Here is a 17,968-nt window from a genome sequence, read left to right on the forward strand (position 1 = left end):
TTGCTGTGCAGGAATAAGCTCCACTTCACAGGGACTTTGGGGGGGCTGGAGTAACACTTGCAAAGCACACTGAAGCCCTCGGATCGCTTCACAAGACGTGTGGACCCAAATGCCACCACCACAGCCCCGCACCCTGCACCAGGGGGGCTGCTCCTCATGACCCAACCTCCAAGCAACACTTTTTTTTTCCCCGTCGGCGTGACATCTGCCAGAGGTGGCTTTTTCCTGGCTGGCGGTGGCCACCGGAGCGTGAGCAGCGTGGATCTCGCCTTTCCCACCGCCCTGGATGCGGGGCTGACCACTCCCCCTCCCTTTGAATAGGCGGCCCTGCTGCAAACACTATGGTATTTCCATCCTCTCCAGCTCCAGCGCAGAGGATAGCACCAGGTAGTTGGAAAGAGATCGGAGACAAGTGTGGGAAGCCGTGGAGGACATAAGCTTTTCTCCTGGTCTTTCAGCTAAGTAGTAAGTGGTGGTGGGGAGAGAGTCTCTTTAAGCTCTTCTGTGGGTTGTAGGTACCTGTGTTCATTTTCAGGACATCTAAGATTTGTTTTGCTGGTGATTTACTTTTACTCTCTCCATTTCCAGTTTCACCCAGTAACTGATTCATGTGTCTGCTAACAGTACTGCAGGATCTTATATAAATGTCTGAGCTGATGCTTCCCTTTAAAAATCCCTTTTTTATATAGAATATATAAATTGTATATGTATTGTTTAGGGAAAGATTATTATTTTCCTCATCTAGGTAGAAGGCTGCACCTTGGCGTTATTACAGTGGATTAAATTTGCCGTTCTTTTTATGTTTTGAGTCGCATTTTGGTTTGGATGGGGGTTTGTTTGTTTTTGTTGTGAGGCAGGGGGGAAAACGAAGTGCCTGGAGTCGGATGCTCACTTGGCTCCCTCCAGCCCTGCGCACAGACAGACAGACAGACAGACAAGGAGCGGACTCCCTCAGACTGGGGCTGATTCCTGTCTTTGGAGGGATGCTTGGAAGGGGTTTGCTGCTGCACCTCGGCATGTTTTTAATAGCAATGCCATCCCCTAAAGGGCAGAAAAGTGCCACAGGTGCCAGCGTTTGCTTCTGGGAGGAATTGGGGCCCCGAGTGTGACAGCTCAGGGATGTGCTGCCGTGCCGCTGCCATTCCTTGGGAAGGGCACAATCCCGCACCCCTCACCCAGCCAAAAAGAGCCAGTGGGAACTGTGGGTCCCCGAGGAGCACAGCCAAGGCCTTCCCCCTTCCCATTAGTCTCTAAATCATTGCTTTGCATGTGGCCACTCATTTGGTATTACAGTTACCATCAACTTCCCATCCTGTGCTGTCAACTGACACCTTTGGGGGCTGTGGGCTGGGTCCAGAGCAGTTTCCTGCTTACAGGCTATTCATGCTGCCTCTAATTCAGCTGGGTTTTTTAAGCCTTCCCCTGCCTGTTGTGTAAACAATTTTCTGGCAAGCCAGATTTTTGGGCTACCGGGACATTTTCACCGTGGGCAGCAGGGAATGACACCACCCACCCCGTGCATTTTGTGCACCCAGTACTGGGATGTGTGTGTGTGTGTGTGTGTCCCTTGTCCTCAGCTTCACTGCTGAGATTTGGGGTACCACGTGCCCCTCCAAATCAGGAAACACCCCAGTGCTGTTTTCCTCTTTATACATCTGGCAAGTCAGGGCACAGAGAAATGAAAGGTAACACCTAACTTTCTAAAGCAGTTTGGATACCTAATGAAGAGAGGTGCTTAGTGGGATTTCCAAAGCATCATCAGATCTGGGCAGCCTGGTTCTAAGTGTTGTGCTGTGGGTCATACAGGGAGTCTGGAGCAAAACGCAGACTTACAGCTGGGTCATCAATCCCTGACCAAGACCCCTTTGCTACAGGGTAGATGGGGCTCTCTGAGATGGGGAACACGTGCTCCTCACGGGGCCAGATCCTTCCCTGGTGCAGGGGATCCTTTGCTGAAACTCATCTGGTTCTTTCCCCCTTTCGCTTTGCCCCAGCTGAGGATCTGGCCCATGATGTTGTGTTGTAAGTCTATTATTTCACAAAGGGAAATTTGTGAGTTAAATAACAGATGACCTAATTACACACACACACCCCACGCTCCCCCTTCACATCTTCCTGCAATTCCAAGTAGCTGCTACAATCCAAGAGAGAGCAGTGTGATTTAATGGCAACAGCCTCTCTGGTTTAGTATCCCACCTAAACCCCTCACCTTGCCATGACCTGCGCTGTCAGCTCGCTATAGCTCTGGTGGTGCTGTTGACTGTGGCACTGTTTTAGCTTAATTATGAAACAGCAGCTGAGTAATAGATGAATGAGCAGGGTAAAGGAGGAGTCTAAAGCAGAAAGCAGTTTGCTACGGAGCACAGAGAGTAAGGGCTCGCGGGTCCATGTGTCTGTGGGACTGGTCCAAACCTTAACTGCCCCAGCACTATCTCACGAGCTCTGTCATCCATCCCAGCTAGAGTTTGTCAAGTCAAATGGGAAGGCTCTTAAGGTACCATCATATCTCCTTCAGATCTGACAGCTACTGAGAAAAGAAAGGGCACAGCGTTAAAGCAGAAAGCGATGTGCTGACAGGCAGCCCCCCTGCCTCTGCTAGCTGCTCCGTTCTCAGAAACAGCGTGGACAACCTTCTTACAGCAACGCTAATCCGACTGCAATCAGCACCGTGCGGTTAAGAGAGTGGCTCAGGGGCTCAGATACTCGGCCTCTCACCCTCACTTTCTCCCTATGACCTCAGCCTCGTCATTTAATCTCTTTGAGTATTTACAGAGGGTGCAGAAGGGCAATTGCTATATTGCTGTTTACCATAGCATCATTATTTACTGCCCTGCCTGGTTTCCCTTCAGTAAATCAGGTATTATCTGTGAGAACATTGCAAAGTTTTAAAATCATAACAAATGTGGGATCCCCTGATATGAAACGGAGACAGGAGGTGGCCGATCTGTTAAAAAGCCTGGTTTGTGGACAGGCAGCAAGACAAGCACGCTCATTCCTATTGCTCATATCCCTGCATTAGGGATGCTTCTTTTATTTTAAACTAGTGCCAGGGTCTGATGAATTGAATGAGGTTTTTAACATGCCAACAGATCAACAAACACTCTTTCCCCTGAGAACTGAATTGGCAGGCGGCCTGGAAAGTGCCAGGATTTCAAGGGTTAAAGCCTCATGGAAGAATGTAATTTCCATGAGCTATTTTCCCCACCCCCTCAAAGATGATAAATTATTACTTGATGCAAAAATAAAATGGCTATCACTAAGCAGCTTTGGGTCAGCGAGCTGCCAGCGCAGCCGCCCATGGAGGATGGTTGTGTTGAAGGTGTTGCTTCTCATTTTTAAAGTCTTCCTTCACGTTCTTGAAGTCAGAAATATTTTGATGGGGTTGCTGATGTTGGCCCCCTCCTCCTGGCTTCCCATCTAACCCCACAGAAAGGGAATCTTGGTGGTTAACTGGGATGGGGAAACGCACCCGAATGTTGTTTTGCAGCTGTCCCGGTTGTGCCACCCCGCAGTGACACCTTCACTGAGGGATATGGGATGGGCAGAAGCTGAGTGTGGTCCTACAGTTCACAAATTGGGGAGCAACCTGAGCCTCAGGACTTTACAAGAGACAGGAGAGACCCATGCACAGAGCACTGAACTGTGAGACAGAGATGGGAGCTGCTGGTCTTGATTCTGCCACAGGAAAGTCACCATGATCTCATTCCACTTCCCTTTCCCCATCCTGAAACAGTGTAATACTAAAACACTATATGGGAATATTGTGAAGGCTCTTCACATACCCAATAGACAAAGTTTGCTTTCTTTCAATATACATTTTTAATTTCTTCCTAATTTCTGCATGGGTGTGTGTGTTAATCATGAGGACAAACAGCTCTTCCCTTTTTAAATTTAGCTTGGTAATTCATTTAAAAAAAAAAAAAAATCTTGTAAAAGAGGAGGGATGGATGTTGAAATGAAATTAAAATTTTAATTTAGTTTAGAAATGACCCAAGAGTCTAATAGCTTTGGCTGGTACTTGATCAAGTCCCAAAATAAATGCTGTTTCTCCCACACATGTTTTCACAATAAGACAGGAATAATAAGAGCAAACAATAAGACTGAAGTCAAGCTGTTAAGTCATTAAGGATTTTACCAAATGGCTCTGATTCCCCTCTATTTATTAACAACTCTCAGCAAGCTGTGGATCTTGATTATCTTGGTGTAAATCTGCAGTGATTTCCTTAATATTGGCCAAGTTACCTGACACGAAGAGCGCTATCATTGAATTTATTTCAGCTGCAAGCTCCTGAGCGGTCATTAAAGCTATCTAATGGTGTCCAAGGGGAGGAGAGGAACTATTTAGGCTCTTATTAGAGGAAGCTAAAGAGAAGAAAAATATCACTCAAACATCAGGGAAACTTGCTGACAGTGAGAGATGTATTGGGCTGTGAAGTAGTTTCCTATGGGAAGTGGTGGAAGTTCTGTTAAAATTAGCCTGGACAAAGCACTCCAGAGCTCTCTTTCTGCTGTCATCTTGCCTCCCGTTGCTGGCCTTGCATACCTGTTTTTCCAGAGCACAATTATTTTGTGCACAGAATCTTCTCACCCGCCTTTTTCAAGCAGGGCTTGTCTTCCAGGTCCTTTTCACAGCCCAAAGCCTGTGCCTCTGTTGTTTAACTGTTGTCACCCACAAAATCTCCAACAGGTTGGGGAACTGAATTTAACTTGTGTTTTAGCTGGACTTGCCTTGAACAGGCAGGGACGGGGGTGCAAATGGTTGATGAGGTTGCACAGTATTTCTCACCCCTGCTTGTGCTTTTTAACAGCACAGCTTGCAGAGGAAGAGAAACTAAAAAGCAAACTGATCTTGTTATAAATCTACTGGAGCTGCTGTCTAGGGATGATAATTTCCCTTTTCCAGTCCAGGGCTCAGGAAGGGGTTGCTGGTGCTGCTTTGCAGCTCTGGCAATCTTATTGATATTCTTTACTGCATGAAGCCTTGTCCTGGGTGTCAGGAGGGGTTTAGTGCTTCTCCTGCGACCAAAGCACATGCTGCTTCGAGTATGAGAGTGTGGTAACTTTGCTGGAAGGTTCAGCTGGCGATGGCATCCTGAGGAAGATGCAACCGATATTCAGCGAGGCATGAAAGCAGTTCTCGAGAACTGGTGTGACTTAGGTGTCTTGATCAAAGGAACAAAAAACCCAAACAAACCCCAACTGCCTATTTCACAAGCTGCAAAGCAGGAAAAAGAGCTGCTCATGGGGACTGTTTTAACTGCTATTTTAACGCTGTAACTCCTTACTGTCAGACACACCTGTGTCATTAGAATAGGTGAATCAGCCTGGAGATGTCTCTGTCTCCATTTTGCAGTGTCTGTCTTGCTTTGGTACAGTTTGGCAGCATTAGTCTTAACTCCTGAGCAAGAGGAAGATCAGTTCATGTTTACATGAGGCAGTTTACACTTGTTTAAGGTTAGGATCTGGGGACTGGAGCCTGATGGACCGGGACTGAGCACCTTGTCCTTCATTAGCTGAGTTGGAGAAATGCCCTCCGTGCACCTTCTTTGTTTTACCCAGCTGCAGGCTGACCCAGCTGCAATGAGATGTAAGCAAACGTGTTTTAACGCCTGGTTCGAGCAGGCTGGTAGGGTGTGCACAGATGCTGTGATTAGTTAAGGCTTCTCAGCCACAGTAACTTGCAATATATGTGTTTTGGGGTTGCTATAAGAGCAAAGAGAAATAGGCTTGTTGTTCTTTCCCCCCTGTAGGTAGTTTTCAGTTTTGTGACTTAAAATGAGAAGTTTAAAAAAAAAAATACTGGTGTTAGAGCAAAAGTTAGTAATAACAAGCAGGAAATGATGATAATAATTTAATACACATACACATGCAGGTGTTTCACATTTGGCCATTAGTCACAGAGCGCGGTGGGAGACGCTGTCTGTAGTCCCTGTTTGCTGAAGTGGTGAGTGAGGCCCAGCTGAAGCAGGCTCTGCCCTTTGCCTGGATATTTGCTAACTGCTGGCCAGCCCCGTGAGCAGGGAAAGAAGTGGACGGGAGACTGGGAGCTGGTCCCAGTGCCCCCAGGAGCTGTTGGTGGGTGCCGTGCAGGAGTGGAGGCTGGAGGTACCGTGGTTGTGCTGGCTCTGTCTAGCAAACAGCTGGGACAGTGGTTGCAGTTGGTAGCACAGGAGGCCTGCAGAAACCCGAAGGGAGGTATTTCAGGGGAGCCGGAGCTGCTGTGTCCTCAGAGAGGTTAAAGCTGTGGCGGCTCTTCTGTCTCGCAGGCTATGCCATGTATCAGTATGATGAAAATAGCCATTCCCCTTGGCTCCAAGTCATATCCTGCCTGAGCGAGCCCTTCTGGGCCCAACCTACTCCCCCTTCACTCTTTCCTCCCAGCACCTTTCAGTCATATTCCCCAAAACACAGAAAGTACATTCACCCTGCATTTTCCGCTGTGCATTTAAAGGAGAGGGGGAGAAACATGTTTGAAAACAGAGCCAGACTGCAGCTCCTTCACTTCAGCTACACAAATGGGCTGATCGATGATTAAAAATCACATGTAATGAACAGCATGGGTAGAAGGACTTGCTCAGAGGGGTACATCTCATGCTAGGAATGACACATGAAACTGTGACATGCTCCTGTGGGCTGAGATGGTTATTTAGTGCACTGCAAATTCCTCAGGAATATGAGGATATACAAGGAGGGCTTTAGGGGGGAACATAAGCTAGTGCAGGAAAACAGAAGATGTCTCTTGAAAACAGTGTTGTTCTTTGTGAAACAGTTTGTTTTTGACAAAATCTTTACAGGAAAGGTGTTGATCTCAACAGACTGGTGCTTTTTGTTTTGTATGCTTTTTTTCTCAAAAGAAAAAAATTGGCAACAATTTCCCACCAATTCTACAGCAAAGGAAATGTGATCTCATCTTCCCTCGGAGTAGCTCCATCAGCTTCCAGGTGATAATTCATTCACCATTGTCAGGCTCTCATCAGTTTACACTAATGGATCTGTGTGTTTGCATTGTTGATACAACACGTCTAGTCACAATATCTGCTATTAATACAGATATTTTTCCTCTTAACTTTTCCAGCTTAAACTCATTAAGATGATAGTCTGGTCCTAGCTTTATATGGCTGTGAGAAAGCCCAGATTAAGCTGACGCTAACAATTTTCATGCCTTCTGCAGCAGGCCTTCTAACGTCCATCTCCATTTCTGCAGGCACCTCTGAGATGATGAGTTACTATATGGACCCAACCATTGGCAACACAGCCCCTTATCCTTTGGCTCGCCCTGGAGTGATGGTAAGAAAAGAGTTTGAATTATTTTTCTATCCCTAGCAGTGGGTTTTCTCTTTGGTTGCTGTGACTTTGCCAGCCCATTTACTGACACAACTTGGTGTCGACCGCTAAATCATTCCAAGGTTTCATGTAGTTCAGAGCAGCATCCGAATGCTGAGTGTTTACCCAGAGCTTATCTGAACCTCTCGAGCTTGCAAACCTCAACTGGAAATAGGATCGCTGCATCGGATTTCCTGAGGTTGTGTTCAGAGGAGGATTGTTAGGGTAACCATTGTCCCAGTGCCTCCGCTCCCCGTGCTGACCTTCACGGCCGTGGATGAATGCAGTGGGATCAGCACAAAGCAGATCAGGCTTTGGAAAAGGTTTGGTTGGTGTGGCCAGAGTTTTTTGGAGAATTTTGCTGCTCCTTCTCCCAAGCCAAATCCCTTCTGTCGGGGCAGCTGACGGGTGGCTCTGTGTAATATATATTAGAGTGTGATCCTGGGCATGCCCGTGCCAGCTGCCACCAGCTTTGGGACAGATTTAATGGTGCTTTGACCCTTATTTAGAGAAATCACATTAATAGATGGTTGCCCAAAGAAATGCTGGCCAGTGTTAAAGATCCTAGACAAGGTCAGATGAAAACTGTAACTCTGAGCTGAGACACCAGGCTGCAAGGAGGACTTGCTAGAAAGCAACATTTTCACCAAATTAGGAAGAAAAGACCATTCTAACACATTAATTATTTCTAACACAGATCAATATTTTTCCTTTAAATGATTCCAAGCATGCATCTGGCTTTTAAATATTGATTGGAAATGAAGCAAAACTATTTCTGTGCAAGGAATTAATAATAATAATAATCATCATCATCATCATCTTGCATTTATTTATATGAATATGTTGTTATTCTCTTATATAGAGATATACACATATATATATGGTAAATACGTATATAAAGTATATATATATGCACACTATATATATACCCACATATTTATAAATATATGTGTATAAACCAGGTATATATAACATAAAATTATATACTGGTATTATTTCCATATATCTATATACGCTTGTATCTATTTTATATGTATATTATTTTCTTTATATATTTCTTTATATATCTATATATTTTTTCTTTATAAAGTATAAATATAACTTTATAGACAATAAAAACAAATGTGTAATATGTAATGAGTTATAACCTAGGATTACATACATATGGGTGTATATGTGCCTATATCACATAGAATCAATACATATATATACATATATAATGTATTATGTGTAAGCATATCATAATACAGTATATTATATCATATATATGTTATAATACGTAAGTTTATATATACGTGTGTATGTATACTTCGTGTGTGGATATCACATATGCATATACATGTATGTATACACACATATATGTCCATGAATACATAAATATAACTGTCAATATAAATATAAATAATAAAAATATATGAACATAAACGTAATAATTACAAATAATAATATAAAAAGGAATATGAACATAAATATGATGGCTCCTGCCAGTGTGGGGCTGGGCACCCCCATACTGCTGAGGCTGTGGCCTGGGCAGGGCTATGGCCTCTCCACCCCCTCACAGGCCCCCCACATTTGGGGGGGGGGATTGGGGTCTCCTGCCTCACACTGCTGAAAAATAACGGTCCCAGCTGGTGGGGCTGAAACGAGCCCCCTCTCACGGAGGGTGTCATCCCCACGGCCGGATGTGGAGAGCCCCCTCCTCGCTGCCATCTTGCTGAGTACAGACTCGCTACAGGCCTTCATTTTTTTTCCTCACATTTCTTTAAAAGAAGGGCCTTTTTGGACTCACCATGACACCCCTCAGCCAGGTGAGTTTGGATGACACTGTTTCTTCTGAGTAAACCTTGCCAGCCTGGGGCTTTATGCCTGATTTGTGGGAGAAAGAGGAATTGCCCCCTTGCACAGAGCAGCCATTATGTAATGCCGCTCCCCTGACGCTTTTCCCTCTCCTGCTCCCAGAAGCAAGGTGCCACCAGTTCCTGCGAGGATCCCTGGGTGACCTGCGGCTTTCAGTCCGCCTGCTGCCAGCCGAGGACATGCTGCCCGCTCTGGGATGAGCCTGCCACACAAGAAGTGCCCACCGGCCTGGAGCACTACAGCACGGGTAGGACACCATTTTGGGGGAAGGTCTGCAGACTGGGATGGCAGCCGTTCCCCCGTGCCGTGGCACTTGGCAGTGTGCTCAGGGGAAAAGATGAGCCTTAAAGGCCCTCCATGCTTTTGTTTGTTGTCCCGCATGCCCAACTTGTCTCCTTCCTCCTCTATTTGCTTTCTGCCCCAGTCCTAACTTAATTTATTGGGGTGTTTTGCCCTTAATGCAGCCATAGCCATACCTGCCTTGCTGGCCATCAAGGATCTCCCTCACTGGAGATGGGGCCAGAAAGGAGATAAAAACCTTAAAGCTGCTTTTTAAAATTATTCTCCTGCTGTCAGAGTGATGCTGAAGGGTGGGAGCTTCCTTCTTCCCCACCACCGTGTGGGTGCCTGGCTGGGAGAACCCCTCTCCTCTTTTGATGGTGATTCTGGTGGTGATTTTGATGTCCTGTGTGCGCCTCCCTTACATTTAGGGACTGCAGCCCTGGTTACTGCTCCCTGGCATTTTGACAGACATGGGGGTCTCTGGGAGGATACATAGGCGAGATGGACCTGCCAACCTGCTGCATCTTCAGCATTTCTCATGGCATTTGCAGGACTGATGTCCTTACCAGTGGCTTTGGAAAGTGGCCTTCATGGAGTGTCACAAGGAGCTGGGGACTCCCAAGTTTTAATTCCACTGTGGTGGTAATTTTGGGTCTCTTGCTCTTGTAGCTGATTGCCCTGCTCCTTGGGAGGGTGATGGCATTGTCTTCAGGTAACCACAACTGGAGTTGTGTGGTCACCCTGCGCTGTCAGGGTTGCATGGTTGCAATGTGCTGCACAGCTAAAGCAATTCACTGACTCGGACAGGACGATCACCTTCTCTAATGCATTCATAATTTGAAAGTCGTTACAAAATCGCCGGTGACTAATTCTTGCCCTTCACGTTGTTCAACCCGTGAATCTTCAAGCTGAGCTTGCAGTTTGGGGTGCTTCTTGTATAACCAACTGGCAGTGCAGATGTCAGGCGGGCGGGCAGTCCTCCTGCCTGGGGGACGGGTGATGAGGCATCAGCAAAAAGCCCAGTTGTGCTGTGGCAGAGGAGAGGGCTCAGGTACACTGTGGCACAGGCCAGTTGCAGGAACTAAGTGAAAGAGCTCAAGCTGCATGAATGTGACCTTTGCGAAGGGCCAATATGAAGTTTATGTTTCACTTTAGTCCCACATAAGCCTATCATGAAGCACTTAAATCCCACGTAAGCTTTTGCATGGCATGTGCTGGTCTTCTGTGACTTGTTCCCGGCTCGTTAGTTATGCACATTGGCCCCTTGGGAGGGAAAAAGCCCTGATGTTTAGAGACTTTTTGCAGCTAAAGAGTTCAGCAGAACTAGTGACTGTTGCGGTCAAATGTTTGAAATCTCTCCTTGGCAAATATTCAGGCATTTAGATTTTTTTTTTTTTTTTTCTCCTTTGGTGAGCACTTGTATGTGAGCAGGAGATGGATGCAGAGCGCTGTGCCTGTGACTGGAGCAAAACTCTGCTGCCTATTCCCAGCCATTCTTATTTCAGATATTTGCTCAACTCCTGTGGGTGACCTCTCTCAGCATGATGTCAACTCTGCTCTGATGAAATCTGCCCTTGCAGCATTTGGATTTACTCAGACATTTTGCAAATCTGTGCCTGGAAAGTTTTCTTTGTGTTTTTTTCCTTACCCTCTCCCCTTTTCTGTGAAAGTGCTCTCTCCAGGGACCAACATATCTGCAACCCAGATCTTCATTACCCCATGCTGGGTCTGTGAAATTTCTTGTTGCAGAGACTGGAGCCTGGTTCAAACCTCAGTGAAGCCAGTAAAAAAAAAAAAAAAAAAAAAAAAAGTCGTGACTGTCTTGAACAGATTTTGATCAAACTTTTGGTACATTGGGACGGGTAGGACAGGTCTCTAATTCTCTTGCAGTACCTAAGAATTACTTTTCAGTTCTTCCTGTTGCAATGCAAGGTACTCTTTCTCTGATTTTTTTTTTTTTTTTAAAACTGCTGCTTCTTCAGTCTAGAGCAGTTTCTAATTTTAAATGAGAGGAAACTCTCATTTGTATATACTGCTAGGAACGGTCTTTCATTTCTCCTTTGTGTTTCGGGTGCACATTAAAAACGTTTGTCATCTATTCTTCTGGTGTACTAGAGGCTATTTTGGTTTTCATGGTCTTGATGTTGGTGAAGGAAACAAGTCAACAAGGAAAATGCAAGTGTGAATATATCCCCTCGCAATAGAAACCCACAACATTTCTAATAGTTTTAGAGTTGCTTGCGTTTAGAGAAGATATTTTGCCTTTGAAGCTTGAGTGAGTTTATTTACATTGTGCTTGAAGTCCGATTAGATTATTCTGTGATATGGATAAAGGAAAGCCTGAAGTGGATTTAGCTTGTTGATAAAGACAAGAAGCGGTGGTGGCGTTTTCTGTTTTTTTGTTTAAAAAGCACAAATTTGGTAATGGTATAGAGTCATTTGTTAGCTTGCTACCACAATCTGCTGTGCATATGTTGGGGTCATTACTGCCCAGAGAATCAACCTAAACTGGGTCCACAGCCAGCAAAGAGGTGGTAGAAAAAAACTAGCAAGAAGGGAGCTGCTGCCTCTTTCTAAAAAGTAGTTCTGCTCCTTGGGCAGGTGGGAATAGGAGCATAAAGTCCACTGCACCTTATCTGAACCATCTGGCAGCCCAAAATTAAGGGTGCCATGTGTCTGCCCGAAACGGCAAGGTTGCTGAATGGGTGCTGAAAGCCACACTTAGCACCGTATGTTTAATTCATAAGGTAATAGTATCCTAATATCACCCTCTGGTAATATTTTTTGACTGATACGAGACTAGGCATAAAACTGGAGTGGAGGAAAATATTTGATCTCAGCATGGACATAGTCCTGACTCTGCTGCCTTTTTGAGCCAAGGCCACTTTGACAACCCCTTCCACTCTGAACGGGTTTGTTTTCCTTAGTGATAGGGGAGATAAAACTGTTGTTAATAGAAAGCGTGGGATGAAGAAGTTTCTATGACTGTTGTGCTGAATTAGCATGTTTGGACTGAAGGTGCTCTCAAGCCTTTTGGACACTACAGGGGCATTTGGGGGAATGATCTTTCTTTCACTGAGGCAAATGGGATTGGCTTTAGGATTTTGCAAGGCAAAAACTGAAAGTCTTTTCTAGAGGAAAAATTAGAGCTGCAACTCTGACTTTGCTTCTCAGGCTAATGAAAGCATCCCTGCTGATTTTGGTGAAGCCTCTTGCACCAACACACTGTCAGAAATAAAAGACATCACCTTAGGCTCATCCCTAACACCCAGTGTGATTCAGGCTGGTGGTGTGGGAGGGCAGGGTGCAGAGATCAGCCTTACCCAGTCTGTTGGCTGGTGCTGTCCGGCCACATTAGCTTGGTGCCACCTTCCAGCCTGGAGTATTTTTGGGTTTATTAACTTTGGGGGTGGCAGGTCCCTAATGCAGCAAACCTGCATCTGACCCCCTGGTGCTACACGGACATCAGGCCCCTGTACCTTGGGCCATAGTGGGGGCATGGTGGGTTTGGCAGGAAAGAAAAGCCCTTGTAGCTGGAGCAATGCATTGCAGTGTGCTGCATTGCCCCACACCCACACAGGAAAAAAGCCCCCACCCCGCTAACTCTGGCTGTGATCTTCCCTCCAGCCCAGCTCCCAGCTCAGCCTGGACCGCAGGCAGGAGTCCACGGGGACCACCTGCTTCCATGGCGAACTGTCTCTGCTTTTCCCCACGTTGCCCTCTCCTTTGCCGTGAGACCTACTCTTTCCCTGGTGGAGATCCCCGGAGGAAAGCTCTTTCTGTGAGCGGTTTCTGGGCTGACTTCCAGGCCCACGCTCGGAAGAAGGGGGCTTGGGGAGGAGGAGAGAGGGGGGAAGGTGAAAGCTGACCAGGCTCAGCCCGATGGCTTCTCCAGCTGCAGCACATTTTCCAAGCGAAGCTTTTTAAAAAAAAAAAAAAAAAATCTGCATTTTTTTCATGTCCTTTTATCCTATTTTTAACTGCGGCCTCCTTCCTTTTCTCAGCCTCCTCCAACACTTCCCCCCTCCCCTGCGCTGCTGCCTCCCCCGCACACTCTCCGCAGAGATGAATGGGCGTCTTCACAGGGCACGCACATCTGCTTGCGGCTGGAGACCGAGCAGGACTTCTCAGGCAGCTCTCCTGGACTGCCCACTTTGTCCTCTCCCTCCTTAATAAACAAGGAGCGGGCAAGGGAGGACGTGAAGGAAGGTGAAGGGAAAAAGAATGGGGAGAAAAAACAGGGTGAGCCATCACGGGGAGGGACGAACGAGAGCCGAGATGGATGCTAATTCATTTCAAGGCTCATCAAAACCCATGCACAAAACCCTGCCTCTGCCCAACCTGCTGCTGGTCATTCCCCAGATCTGCAGCTCTCCCTGGCCGTTCTCTCGGGCCCAGGGGATGAATAAGCCCTTTCTGCTGGGCTCTGTTGTCATCCTCTGGCTGGCGAGGCCTCTCACAAGTCTTGGGGTCTGGCGCTGTTTATAGCCCGGTTGGAATGGGTTTTTCTTTGACCTTTTTACTTTGGGGCAGTCTTTGGGTGTTTCATTGGCTCCAGTTAAAGGCACGTCACACCTACTATACTTGGGCGCTCTGGGTTTGTTGAAGGACACGCATAATTTTCTCCATTAAGAGCACTTACTCCCATCTCTTGGTGAAGAGAAAAGGTCCCTCTATACCTTGTGAATGAATTGCAGAGCTGTGAGCTGCTTGTAGTGTCTTAGGCTCCCGTTTTGCAAGGGCTCTGTGAAGAATGCTGGGCAGTTACTGCTTTTCTCTTCAGGTCAGCATCGATTTGTGTGGATCCTTGTTGTTTTGCAGGTGAGGAAAACACGTGCAAGTGATGCCATACCTAGTTACGCTCCCTCTGCATCTCCACTGTAACCTGCTGCAAGTCAGCACTTGGAGAGGTTTATCTACACCGGAGCAACAGAATGACAAAAATCCAGGCTTTCACTTTTCCATTTGTTTCCTGCCTGACTCTGGAAAAATCCCTGTCTTGCCTCTCAAAGACAAAACCCAAGGGAGCTCCCTACGCATTGGGTCATCACCAGAGAATGAGCGCTGAGCTCTTTTCCCACTTGAGCTGCAGACTGGTGTCAGCTGGGGATCAGCTGCCGTGCAGGGAGGAATCTGAACAGGGTGTTGGTCCCCTGGATGAGGCTGGGTGAAAGCTGAGAGGTCATTGCTTGTTTTTTGGGTGATACCTGCACATTTGCTGAGGGCCACCAGCATAGCAGGGGGATGGGAGCTCAGCAAGAGAGAAGTTAGTGTGCTGCACCAGGACTGTCAATAAAATGAGCAGCAGCACTGGCAGCTTTGGCATGCCATGGGGAAGGAATAACAACGTAAAGTCGAGAAAAGGGACTAAGCAACAGGCTATTCAGGGCTTCTGTGGTGCCTCGAGGATGACTGCAGAAGATGTCTTGGTTTGGGTTGGTCTTGGAGTAGGATTGATCCCTCTTACAGGTATGGAGTGAGGTGGAGATACCTGCTTCTTTTTCCAGAGGAGGAAGTTATCCTACACCATCAAACACTTGCTTCAGAAAGAACACACAAAGCACAGCTGGTTTTTTTTTTTAGCTTCCCCAAACTCCTTTGCCTCCAGACCCATGACCACTTGCCTCTGGGGATAGTGGGGAGCAGAGCACCCTCTCTAGAGGGTTTGGGTTGCACGTGGTTAGTCCTTCTTGTAGCAGCACCTCAGTGGGCTTTGCTGCGCTGGCACAGAGCCGGGAGGGCAGTGGTAAGTGAGACCAGCCGCTATTTTCTCTCCGGATGGACAGGGCTGGCTGGGCGATGCCAGCAGGGCAGACAGAGGGGGACATGGGGAGCGTGGGGGGCTGGGACCCTGCAAACAGCCTGTTTCTTTCAGCTCCTGGCAGCATGAAGCACCTCTCTCTCCCTCCAGATGTTCGCTGTGTTTATAGCTGCTGAAGCAAGAGACTGAACTCTCTCATTAATACATTTCTCTCTCCCTTTTTCTCTCTCTCTCTCTCTCACATTGAAGCCAGAAGTCTCAGCTCAGAGGTTGCAGCTGGAGAGAAGCTGGGGGTGAGGGGTGGGAGAGAGAAGGGAGGTGTATGCAAGCCTCCCATCCCATTCAACTCCCCCCTCTCCACTTTCCTCCCCCCGAATCCTCCCAAAATACACATGCCCCGAAAAAAGAAAAACACTAGCAGATTTTTTATTTCAGAAAGTAAACACTTAGGCCATGGGGGTCTGGAGGTTATGGGAAAAGAGGAAACCATTGGGCTAATCAGGCTGGGACACACTTCCCCTGCTGAAATAAACCAGAAATCATTGCATTACAGGGCGCCGCCGCGGTTAACCCTGGTGCTGCCAACACAGCTGAGCGCTGGGGAGCTGCGGAGAGCCCGTAGCCTGCCCACGCATTTTCCCCCAGTCCCTGGTTTTTAGCCAGGGCGAAGTGCCGATGCAGAAGGAGAGCCAGCACTCTGCAGCAGCCCTTTGGCATGCTGGCCCTTTGGGAACAAGCCGTTGGGAATTTTTTTAGTAGGAAACTAAACCTTTTTTTCTATGGTTTATGAGCCATCCTATAGAATTTCATAGTTGTTCTTGCCTGAGAACTCTGCCTGACGGTTGCAAACCTCTACAGAGAGGAAATCTTTCTCTGCTTGAATCAGCGAGATTTGGGGGTAATTTCTGCAGAGCTTTGAACCATTTTCAGAAAGCTCCTTTTTTTTTTATCCTTGCTAGATTTGCATTAGGTGTGTAAATGATTAGATTACTGATTATTTGGTTGCAAACCCTTTGGGGAGGAATCTTTCCTGCTGTCTTTTACTCCTATAGTTGTAGAGCACACAGCATATGGGATCTGGCTCTACGATGGGAGACCCTTGATGCTCCTGCAGGACAAAGAATAATTCTAGTCCAGGTGTAAGTGAGCTAATGGACCCTTTGTACCAACTTTACAAAGAGATCTCCATTTACCCTCTCGAAGCCTGGCCTTGGACTTCCCCTGGCCCCTTTCACAGTCTGAGTTGTATACTATAAATGGATGCTTGCTACCAGGTCTCACACATTTTGAGACCGCTGTGTTTCAGAAAGGCCGGATCTCTAAACATGAATGTTTATCACCATAAATGAATATTAGAGATTGGTCAGTGCTGTGAGCTGAGTCTGTTTGATCAGAGCTCCTCACTGTGATTGCTGAGTCCCTTTACATCCTGCCAGGCTGAGATTTGCAGAGAAGCCCGGATGGACTTTGTGCCCAACTCCTTGTTGCACCCGGGCTGCTTTGGAAACCCCGAATCTTAGCAGGATGCCCATGCTGACATGGTCTGTGATGGAGTTCACTGCACCACACCCTAAGCTGGTGCTCTCCCACAAGCCTTCCCTCTGCTAGCAATTACTGAAGGGGAACAGGACTGAAAGCAAAAGCCAGCATGGAGCACTTTGTCGCCAAGGGAAAGTGATCTTTCCATTGACACTGCCGAAGAAGGTTTTACCTCATCTGTTAGAGTGTAAGCGCTGGCGGTGAAAGGTGCCGTCACCAGTTCCTTGAACCATCAGCCCAGCTCTTGCAACATTCCTACCAGAAGGCAAATCCCCAGATAGCCCACGATAGGGGAGCTGCAGACCTGCAACGTCCCACCCTGCTATCTCAAGAATGCATTTGAACAGTAGCTGTTGCTACAGCCTCTGGAGGTCGAGGCTTCAGATGGAAATCAAGCTCTATGGAGATAGCCCCACAGGGCAAATTTCAGAATTTTTGGAGTTTGTGTTCAGCTCCGATAAGCCCTTGAGAGCTCAGATACTTTATCTGAACCTTATCTGAGCTATTTGCATCACTTCAGACTGAGAAACCAGGCTGTCAGACATTTGGGGAAGGGGGTAAATTGTATTAGGATGGCCTGTCTTTTTTTTTTTTTTTTAATTGTTGTATCTAACATAGAGACACTTCCAGGGGGATTGGACTGTCCTGTGCCCCATGCAGCTTAAGGACCTTATATGTAGGCTGGATAGAAGAACAGGAAGGAGAAATATGATGCTTAGAGTCACACAAGAGTAAGGAAAGGATTAGGACAAATATTCCTTGAAAGCCCTGTGAGGGGTTGCATCCCTCTGCTCTCTTTCTAAACTTGAAGAGAAACAAGCTCAAGCTGCATCTGCTGTCAGCTGTGGATGGAAATGATTCCTCCTTTTCAGAGCAGACCCAGGTCTGAGCTTTCTCAAAGGTAGTGTACTTTCTGCACCTTGTTTACTAGACCCTGTTTTATGCACATAAAATTTCTCACCTTGTCTCGATCTCCTGGGGGGAAATACAGCCTGTGCTCCCTCGCTGCTCTCCCAGCATCTCTCCTCTTCATTCCTGCTTTGCAGCAGTCAACTGTTTGACTGAAAGGACCCTTCAGTGCCTGGTCTGTATAACACAACACCCTCTTCCCAGACTGTGGGGGGGTTTCATTCACCTGACCTCTCAGTCCTGGTGGCTCTTCCCCAGCATCCGTGGTCTTTTTTTCTCATCTCAGGGATGAAAACA

General features: G+C 46.9%; 1 protein-coding gene across 2 annotated transcripts in view; it reads left to right on the forward strand.

Moving 5' to 3' along the window:
• Positions 1-341: 341 nt before the first annotated feature.
• ETS1 (ETS proto-oncogene 1, transcription factor) overlaps positions 342-17,968 on the forward strand; it is a 77,693-nt gene continuing 60,066 nt past the window's right edge. Inside the window, exons 1-3 of one of the 2 annotated variants that reach the window (XM_074927388.1) lie at positions 342-387; positions 7,205-7,287; positions 9,283-9,427. In XM_074927388.1, the coding sequence (XP_074783489.1) occupies positions 342-387; positions 7,205-7,287; positions 9,283-9,427 (274 nt within the window). Of the gene's footprint in view, positions 388-7,203; positions 7,288-9,282; positions 9,428-17,968 lie in introns of those variants that run through there. The other variant, XM_074927391.1, reaches the window with a different exon arrangement.

This window comes from Athene noctua, chromosome 26, assembly GCF_965140245.1.
Source record: "Athene noctua chromosome 26, bAthNoc1.hap1.1, whole genome shotgun sequence".
NCBI lineage: Eukaryota > Metazoa > Chordata > Aves > Strigiformes > Strigidae > Athene > Athene noctua.